At 43.3% G+C, this 10,122-nt stretch overlaps 1 protein-coding gene across 1 annotated transcript in view; it reads left to right on the forward strand.

Moving 5' to 3' along the window:
- The window catches only part of METRN (meteorin, glial cell differentiation regulator), a 34,265-nt gene extending 24,471 nt beyond the window's left edge, over nt 1-9,794 (forward strand). The window contains exons 3-4 of the mRNA XM_069210555.1: nt 1,526-1,585; nt 3,573-9,794. Coding sequence (XP_069066656.1) covers nt 1,526-1,585; nt 3,573-3,889 — 377 coding nt within the window. The 3' untranslated portion in view covers nt 3,890-9,794. The remainder of the gene's footprint in view (nt 1-1,525; nt 1,586-3,572) is intronic.
- The last annotated feature ends 328 nt before the right edge of the window (nt 9,795-10,122 follow it).

Genomic DNA, 10,122 nt, shown 5'->3' on the forward strand with positions numbered 1-10,122 from the left:
ACAATTACATTTATGCTGTGCTTGATATATATATATATTAATGGTTTCTTTAGAAGTTCTCTTTGTCAACAGCATGTAGGCAAAATCTAATACTGAGTTGCTGACTTGCGAGAAAGCATGGATTCTAACCTAGGTCCCCGAGGGACGTACCCAATTTTAGGACCATATTTATTGTCTCTATTTAAATTATTGTATATGGATGTATCTCACATGGATATGTTGAAAACGTGGCACAGATTAATTCCTCATGGAACTAAGTTAAGCACACCATACCACAAAGAGCGATCCTTGTTAATAAGCAGCCTCATGCTGGCCAAACAGCGGTAATTGAATTTCACTTACCTAGGTACAGTGGGAGAAGATCAGGAAGGGAGAGACATCTGGGGTATTAGCAAAGATTTTAAAATACATAATGTTCTTTTATTGAAAAATCATGTCATAACATTGATCCTTCTTCTATGTACTCCCATTTTGGGCGTATGTGGGAAGTGAAATACAGTGTGGTTGAGGGATTTTTGGGCTATTCACTGAAAGTGTTGAGGTAGGGGTATAGATCAGAAAATATCCGTAAATAACCAGGAAGATTTCAAAAATCGGAAATCGTGAGATTTACAAGTTAAAGATAAGGCATTGTAGCAACTATACTTCACTCAGGGACTTTCCATTTTTTAAGCTTTTCTATCCCAACTGCCTCATAAAGAAAGTAAAATGCCTGATGGTGAAATTTGCTGTTTCTGGTTGTCAAAGCAACCAAAAGCACTCATCATCGCTCCTGTAATGCTGTGTTTATGTCACTTCATCCAAGACATGGGTGATTGTAAGCAAGTCTTACTTTTCTGGTATCTGCATTTGGTGCCATCACAGATAAAGTTTATGGTGTTCAGGAATGAAACTGTGCCTTGGTGATTGTGTCACAATGAATGCATTTAAAGTGCTGGTTGATTGCTTGATGTGCTATATTGGCCATCTGCAGGTACTTGATATTAGTAGAACTTAACCTCAAGTTCACTCATGTGCATTTGTTTACATACATTTCTTAGATGCACTATGCCAGTCAAACTAAAAGTTGCTTAATAAACTTATAGTGCGGCCTAGAAAACTTTAAAAATCATTGCTTACTTCCTCACAGATCCCATGTTATAATCTCTGCACAAAGGAGAACAACATGGACGAGGTTTGCAACACCTATTTAGTTTTATTGGCAGTTGTAATAGGCATTATGAACCCTTGCAACAGTCAAGCACTCGTGAGACTCGTGTTTTCTGGTTAAGTTATTTTTTTTAACAAGTTCTAACTACTGAAAGAGAACAGCATGTCAGATGTGAGGTAGACATGCTGCTTAGTGTCATGGTCGGATGGGGGGCATCATAACCACTTGATTCCCAGCCAAATGTGTGTGATCATTGCACTAGTGTGTTTGAGAGTGAGCGTGTGGCACCAGCAGTCCTGTCCACTCCCCGCGATGCAGGGTTGTCTCTAAGGCTGATGTTGTGCAGCAGCTTTTAACAGTTCTCTTGTTTCACAGGGGTCTGCCGGCCGTGCAACGACACTGAGATCCTGATGGCGGTATGCACAAGTGACTTCGGTGAGTGAAAAGGCTGTGTGCAGCCGTTTATAATCCCTTCAGGTTGTTCCTTTTATTACACCAGCTCTGGAACTATAATGGGATTCATGCTTTTGGCTAAGCTGGGGAATTACTTTCTGGTGTGAACAGCTGGGCTGTGGAATAGCCCCGTACAATGTATAGCTATCTGGTTCGAGTTCTTGGAGGCACCGTCCCATCAGTGTGGGTGTATGTTAGAATATTAAGGACAAAAAATTCTACCTCCCAAATTACCGTGCCCAAAATTCCCCTACCAGAATATCCTTTGGCAAGCATATGTAGCGTAGTAGATTTACTGTTCTTAATTCCCCATCTGTGCACTTTGAGGATATATATAAAATGGCTAACACTAGTTGATGCGATTTATGTGTGGAAGGGACGGGACAAATGTTCGGTCTTTTACCGGGGTAGTTGCAACAATGTTATCGTCCTTCTTTTCACTCTGCATCTTCTTTCACTTATAGTAACTTCATTCGCGGATAAATAGGAATTTCGTTTTTGAGGCCACGGCCTGGTAGGTTTTAGTCTGGCCAGCTGGTTCTTAAGAAAGGATAGTTTCCTGCAGGCCTGAGGGGTCAAAGCTCCCGCTACTGCCGTGTTGCTGGTTGCCGTGGAGATGGTCTGCGTAGATGGACTGGGATTGTGGGCTAAATCCTGTCTTTCTTGACTAACTGGGTAACTTCAGCCAGCTGAAGCTCCGGGTAAAGGCATTCTTCATGGGCTCCGCAGTGCCGAGAGCCGCCTCGGATCTGAAGCCCGTCCTCGGTCAGTCACACGCTCCAGTCGCCAGCCAGGCTGACGCTGGCATGGAAACATGTTTGCTCTCGAACTCGATGGGTCATATGAAGAAAATGAATAAAATCTGGGCAGGTTGCCCAGGGCCAGAGGCAACTGCTGCCATTTTAAGACGTCACCGACTCGAAAGTTTCTCTTTTCCACAAGAACCAGTTTCCCGCCGCCGCACGTACAGTGACGTTGGGGGTCGAGGAGTTTCTATGACGTGGCTGACAGCCTTTTGAGTGTCCAGTTTCTCACATGCTATGCAGGGGGACTAATGTGACACAACTGGTTCAAGGTCTCGTATGAGACAACCCACCTTCATTACATAGGCCAAATGTTATCTAGTTCTTAACCCTTCCAGGAACGTAAACGTCTTCCTCCCCGTATCCAGTACACTTAGCGAAACTCCGCTCCATTTCCCATCTCTTTCTCTCCCAAGCTTGTTTATCCCTCCACACTCCACTCTGCCCAGTACCTCGCAGTTAGCTTGGAACGTCTGCTTCTTACCACCTGCTTAGCATTCGCCCAACCTTGGGCTAAATTCAAGACACTGATCAACTCAGGTTTTTCAAAAGGTGCCAGGGACTAATGTTCGGACTGGGGAGACCCACTGTACTTGCCTCATTCTTTTGTGTGACTGATGTTTGCCTCTCTCACCTCGCTTCACCACACACAGTGGCACACTTTGTCATGGTGTCTCTGATCGCGCTCCGTGTGGTAGTGTTGCTGCGAGGCTTGATGGACAGTCCACCTTTTTCGGCTGTAGAAATACCAAAATTGATTAACAGGGGCGTGGGGAGAGAGACGACAGGGGAGAAACGGGTGTAAGGCGGAGTAAGAGAGCAGGTGTTTTTCTTCCTCAGTGAATCAGGGCTCGATATCCACTTATGGCCTCATAGGCTGAGGCCCAAGTATTCCTGATCCCAATAGATGTTATGTTTTCTCATGTTGTGATGGCATGGATCCAAAGAGACTACTCCGCTTGCCAGGGGTGAAGGGTGAATTGGGACAATTCTCAAGTTGGTCTTCTGAGCAGAAGTTACAATCTGAAATGTGCTGAGCGCACCTGGTATGTACGAGTGGATTTGTGGTTTGTGCCTGGTGTGCATGATTTGATAGAGCCTATGCTGGTAGGGATGCTTTTTGAGGCTGGTGACACTGACCTCTCCCTTTCCTTTGCCTTCCATAGTTATCCGTGGGAACATCCGGACAGTGTCCAACGATGTGGAGTTGCAGGAATCTGTCATCAGTGTCAGTGCTATCAAGATCCATCGACAGAAGTTCACCTTATTCCAACCAGTTGGAAACTCCTTACGCTCAACGGGTAGCATCCGGACACTCTTACGATGTGGTGTGAAGCCAGGCCCAGGCAGCTTCCTCTTCATGGGTTGGGTGCACTTTGGGGAGGCCTGGCTCGGCTGTGCTCCCCGCCACAAGGACTTTAGGCGGGTGTACGAGGCCGCCCAGCAGGCACATGAGAACCCTTGTGAGGTGGTACTGGACTAATGCAAGCGCGGGCTTCGTTTTGTGGATTTCTTGTCCCCGCTCTGTTATGTCCCATCTCTCTGGAGGATTTTATCCATACCTCAGTGAGTGTGGTGTGAAACATTGCCCCAATTTGAGAACTCCAAGTTGAACAATTATTCATAGTCTGAGCATGGAACTGCTCCTGCTGCGTAACTGGAAAGTGTTCACAGTGACACACGCCTCACAGAAAGATGGTTTGGATTGCCAGGACCATTGGTTTCTCGAGAAAGGATTGGACACTGGCTCTTCCAGTTTCATGACCTTCCGTTATCAGAGCCAGTGCGGGTGACCTGGGATTCCTAGGAGGACCCTTGTTTACCATTCATGTGAACAGAGACTTAAGAGAGACACTAGATCAGTGCCTCTTAGGATGATTGGTGGACAGCAGTGTTGTATGCATTTAAGGCAAGCATTGTATTTTCCGTCAGCTATTTGCCTTTGTTGCTGTTTTTCATTGTCTCTTTTATGCTTTGAGCGATAACCAGTGGGGGATTGGAGGGCCGTCATCGTGAATGGAAGAGGTGTTATAGGTACTACATCAATGCAATAATAATTCCATGTTTTATATCAGAACTCTAACTATTTCTAAAATGGAAATCAAATATAGGGGCTTTTTGGGCTTACTCTCGATATCATAATGAGTCATAATTACTCAACCTTAGCCGACACCCAAATGTTAGATAAAAATACCATAAACACTTCTTCATCCACCACTAGATGGCCAAATAATGCCTATCATGTGAATCTAGGAAGAAACATATTTAGAGGTGAAAACCTAGGCCCAAATTTAAGGATTGATTGAGCCATCTAACACCACATTAGAGTAATTTTCTGATGCTAATGGTGCATTAGATTGCCAAAAAACGCTGCACCATATCTACAAAGTGGAGCAATGCGTGCATTGTGCCACTTTGCGGCCCTTTGCGCCACATTATGCTTGTGCCATGTATAATGTATGGAAAGGGGGAATGATACCTAGAAGATCTCATTGAGTCATTTTTGGCTGAAAGCAGGCGTTAAAAGGACACACCCATTAGAATCAATGGACCTCTTTGCACTGTGCTCCACTAGCATCAGATTTTTTTACACTAGTGGAGCGAAGCACCAAAATATCATCAAAATTTTTGATGCTGTTGTTCCTAATACTGCCATGGTGCGCCGTATCTTAAATACCGCACACACATGGTGTCGTTAGGGGGCGCAAAAAAAAGTGGTGCTTCACACTGTGAAGCCTACTTTCATAAAGGTTCACATGTACTTTTTGTTGCTCTTTGACATTGATTGCAACTCTAACCTTTCTTATGCTGTAACCAGCCATTCCCTTCTTTGCACAGCGGGGTGTTTCCTGCCACTTCCTGGGTGGCCTAATTCTTCGCTGCTTCTGTATGTTCATTCTCTTCACTGTTAGAGGATGTCTGCAGTGGTCTAGGTTACATTGATCTACTGCTCACTTCCTGATAATCCCCTCCAAGCAACCTAGTTGATTAAATGGGCTCCTTCTAATGTTGAGAGGTAGCGCGGGTGCACATTCCAAATGGTACATGTAATTGAAGAGCCAGAACCTGACTGGTTTGACCACCATCTTAAATGACAAAGAGAAAGAATATCGTGTGTAGTGGAGGTGTAGCACAATTTAAAGACATGCTCAACAAGCAGCTACTTCCAATACTAGTCTCTCCTTGCTCACATGTGAATGCAGTGTCATCAACTGTATAAATGATCACATTTTCAACACAGCTTGCAAAATCCATGAAAACCTAGGTATTTTGTTTCTGTGTATTTCTATCTGAAAATCTAGGGAATTGAGCATTTTAGCTATTTTGAAGATCCTCTTGCTAGTAGTTGGACACCTTTGTGTCAGGGCTTTAGGATGTGCTGTAAAGGCCAGAATCTGAACATTAGGAACTTGGGTTCCACTCAGTAGATGAGGCAGGTCAAATCGGAGAATAAAATATACCTAGTTGGATCAGGCTATAAAATAGTGTGAAATTGAGGCAGGTAGAATGCATGAATGAAAGATGGGTGATGGTGCAGAGGATGTAATTGAAGGGCCAAGGGAGGCGTTTAAGAACTGGCAAAGAGCTCAAACGCTAGAAAGGAAGCCCAGCATGAAGAGTTCTGGGAAATGGAATCTTTACGCCCTAAAGGGAGATAAAAAGGTTCAAGCAAGTGTTGTTCTGTATACTGTAATCAAGAAAGAGGTTTGTGCTAGATGTAGTAGATTACTGTGTGGCAAAATTGAGGTTCTGGGAAGCGCAGTTCTGCATACCGATGGAGCTAGTATTGCTGTGCCCTGCAGTGAGATAAATGTAGTCCTGAGTAACCCGTGAGGAAATAGCTACGTTTTGGGAACTGAAGCTTCCCCTGTACCCTATTGGGAGACATAGTATGTGTGGTGGTGAATTCCCAAGTTGTCAACCACCACAATGGCTGAACAATTCAGTACTCCAGTGAATCCCATATCAGGGCATACTGTAATTTGTTTTGTTTTTTCACATCAAGGTGAGGAAAGCACATTAGAATGCAAAGATGCCTCCAGGTCAATCTGTTACGAGAAGTGGGTGTACTTTTTCCTTGAGAAAGCCTGGCTGCTCCTCAGATGCCACTCATTTGGTCACTGTGGTAACTTATAGCCCTAGGTATGCCTCACTAGTGAAACAGCGAAATCAGATGTGTGGTCAAATACCAGGAATCTGGCTCTCACAATTGCTTCCTAAAAAGGAAAAACCTTTTTTCTATTGTTCAGTTGCTCACCTCTGTCCCAACGACCTAACTCCCCCTCCATGCCCCTCTCAACCTGCCTCTGAAACAGTAGAAGGGTCATTGTTATAGTCATTTGGGCATTCATTTCCCAGAAAGATACATAATAAGTAGATGATGCCTGCTTCCTTTTCAAATTATCTAAATGTATTTGCTGAAATCGCATTATATTCTATACTACAAGATACTTTAAAGATTTACCGCTGCTTTTGCACATGCCACTATTGTTTTTGACAACTGTACCAATGCCTCTCTTATAAGGGATGTCTCCCAACTGAAAAAGTTAGCTACATACAGGTCTGGCTTTCAGTGATTGTCTTCTCAGAGCAATGTGACTACCTCTACATAATATTGCGGTGGTTGTATTCTTCAAGGCAATTACTATTGTGTCTCTTTTGCAAGCAGAAACATGATTTCAGGACCGCCCTGTAAGACTCAAGACTTGCCCTATCTCCTGTATGTCCAAAGTCTCAGCACTGGTCTCTACTATTGCCAGGCATAGATCTGCCACTTCTGTATAGGACATGGCTTGTGGTGGTCTCCTGTATGCAGCAGGATATACCTATATGTGACCCTACTTTCTACACTAGATAGCATGTATGCCACAAGACCTTTGCATTTCTTATGTATGGTCTAAAGGTTCAACTCCTGTATGATAGTCACAACTCTGCCTCTTATGTATAGCCCAACTCACATTCTGGTCTATTGGTTCTGCACTCATCCAGGGCTCCAGTTTACCAAAGCACAGCTTTTTTCCTCTTTATTGACTAGACCCACACAGTTTTCATGTGTGAGCCTAGTCGTATGGAGCTGTTCTGTGTGGAAGAATTATCAATCCAAACCTCCATCCTATAAGTTATGAGGCTGGGCGGGGCTTCTTATTCTGTCCAAGTTTTTGACCTGAGTCCCTGCCTCAGAAACAAAAAACGATATCTGGATTCGTCCAAGCGGTGTAAGGGAACAAGGGCTTCCTTTAGTTCTTTCCTTTGAGTAAGCTCTATATAAACTAAGTTGTGCCCCTATCCCCCCCTGAACCATGTGTCTGTCCTTTTAAGATAAAGGATCATGAAGAAGATCCCTCTGACAGATCATTTAGCATCGCTGGGTCATTTTGCTCTTAAGCCCATCTACTCAGCCTAGCTAAGGGTTCAGTGCTTTCTTTCCTTTATAAGTTTTCCACTATGTGCACTAAAGTTCTACCCATACCAAACATTTTTTTAAAGATGATGCTGAAAATGCAATATTTTATTAAATTCTTGTTTTTTTAATGAACTTGTATATATTATATATTTTATGTAACATATTTCTAAACTTGAGGGGAAAGCAGGTATTGGAACAGGTAAAAGAAAAGCATGATCAATGAAATAGACTGCTATTTTTTCCGTGTGACAATACTTGTTCAGTGTTAGTCTCCTGAAATGTGGATCAGGAAGTAATAAAAGAAAAATGCTGATGTAATTTTGATAAGGTATTACCTTTTGTTTAATTTTTTTTTAAACAAGAGGCAGTTGTACCTTCCCTTCATTCCTCTCAAATAGACCTAGGGCCTCATTTACTAGGAAATGACGGAGCATGGTACTGGAACCCAGTTTGCTACGTTGCTCTGCGTCATTGCGAAAGGGCAAGGATCCGTCGTATTTATGACAATATAACACATTCTTGTACTTTCCTCTGCACTGGTGCACAAACTGCTGCCTACGCCAATGCAGGCACCCTTGTGCCCTGGTGCAAGGGTGCCTGCGCTGCAGGGATGATTGTTTATGTGCAGGAAGGAACAACTTCCTGCATATAAACAATCAATAATTGCGTTTTCCTCTTCCTATGTCTGCTGCCGAATGCAGCAGACATAGAAAGAGGAAAAAACTTGGAGAAATAATGTTATTTCTCTCAGTTGCGCCACTTAAACGCCACCCCTGAGATGGCGTAGGAGTCTGATGCATTTCCAGCCTTGTAAATCTGGGAATGCATCCGATTCAGTCACGTTCCATGGGTGATGTGTGGGAACACCAACAGCAACAACCTTTGAAAGCCCCTTTCATGCAGAGTTATGTGTGAAAGGCGGTCATATTTACAAGGCCATGAAAAGCCACGCAATGTGGCTTTGCGCGGCCTTGTAAATATGGTCCGGCACACTGCGCCACTGGAGCATTAAAAAAAAAATATGACGCTCCAATGGCGCACTGTGCTGCTAGGGCCTTGTAAATGAGGTCATTAGGGTTTTGGTTGATGCTACTCTTGCTAAACTGTGAATGTGGTCGCTCAAAACAAGTCAGTCAAGGATGTTATGGTGATAAAGACAGTCCCCTTTGGTTAATGCTAAGGGGTTTACATTTTTTTCAGTTTTGTTTTGCTCCATTTTAGCTTGTTTTAGGCCTTTTCAGCTGTCAGCCAAAACTTCCCTTATTAATATTTTATATTATACATGAAATGGGCTTTTGCTACGCATATTTCACGTATCCCATACTCTTGACCTTTTCATATCAATCCGCTCTGTAAGAAATGGTTCCGTTGGAATGCACGAGGGACTGTTTTACATCTGAAAAGGACGCTCAATTATAAACCCTTTGTCAAGTTCGTTTCTTTATCCCATATAAGCATTATGTACAGAAAACGTTTCTTTTTTGTGCTAATTTTGGCAATGCTAATAGGTCTCAAACAGCGTTTATTCTTGCCTTTGTCATACTTTATTTAGCACATTAAAGTCTGAGCTGTTGGCTTTGCCAATGTTTGTTTTACATTCCAGCTTCCTGGTCCACAATCGCAAGGCTAAGGCTGGTGTGGAGGGGCCGTAGAGCTTGTGCGGTCCGCCCTCCCTGGGACTCATTGGCACTGCTACTCCTCTCCATAATGACTGCTAGTGTCAGTCAGGGTCACTTTATAAAACGACCTTTCTTGTAATGCTGGAACACTGCCATGCCTCTGAGGCTATGTGTTTATGTCGTGTTTGTGCCATTGTGTAGGTTTTTGTACATATCAATGTCGACAATGTCACGAAGAGAAGCAATGTTGTAGTTTATTTTTCTGTATGATATTTGGAATATTGAGCGTTGACAGCATTTCTGTTTGTTTTTATTCGATATTGTTCATGTTGCAAAATGTTTTCTAATTAAAAAACGTATTTTTAGCTGTCCTCTGCATTTGGTTTTCATTTGGTCCTGGAAGGGGCGAAATGTTCTTTAAATGCACTACACCGTACAGTTCTGCCACCGAACCTCATCTTATTAACAGTAACCCAGCTTTTACATACCATAAACGTCTCTTCAGAAAGTGCTTGGAAAAAGGCACTGGCGCTTCGACCGGCAAGGTATGCTCAAATATTAACAGCAGGTTCATTAACCCACTGAGCTTTTCTGTTCTTTAGCCCAGAGGTGGGACCCTCTGCAGTTTTTCATAGAATCTTGAGTCTTTTCAAGAAGCACCCATTAGTTAACGGCAGGACTGTCACCCGACAG

This window comes from Pleurodeles waltl, chromosome 10, assembly GCF_031143425.1.
Source record: "Pleurodeles waltl isolate 20211129_DDA chromosome 10, aPleWal1.hap1.20221129, whole genome shotgun sequence".
Taxonomy (NCBI): domain Eukaryota; kingdom Metazoa; phylum Chordata; class Amphibia; order Caudata; family Salamandridae; genus Pleurodeles; species Pleurodeles waltl.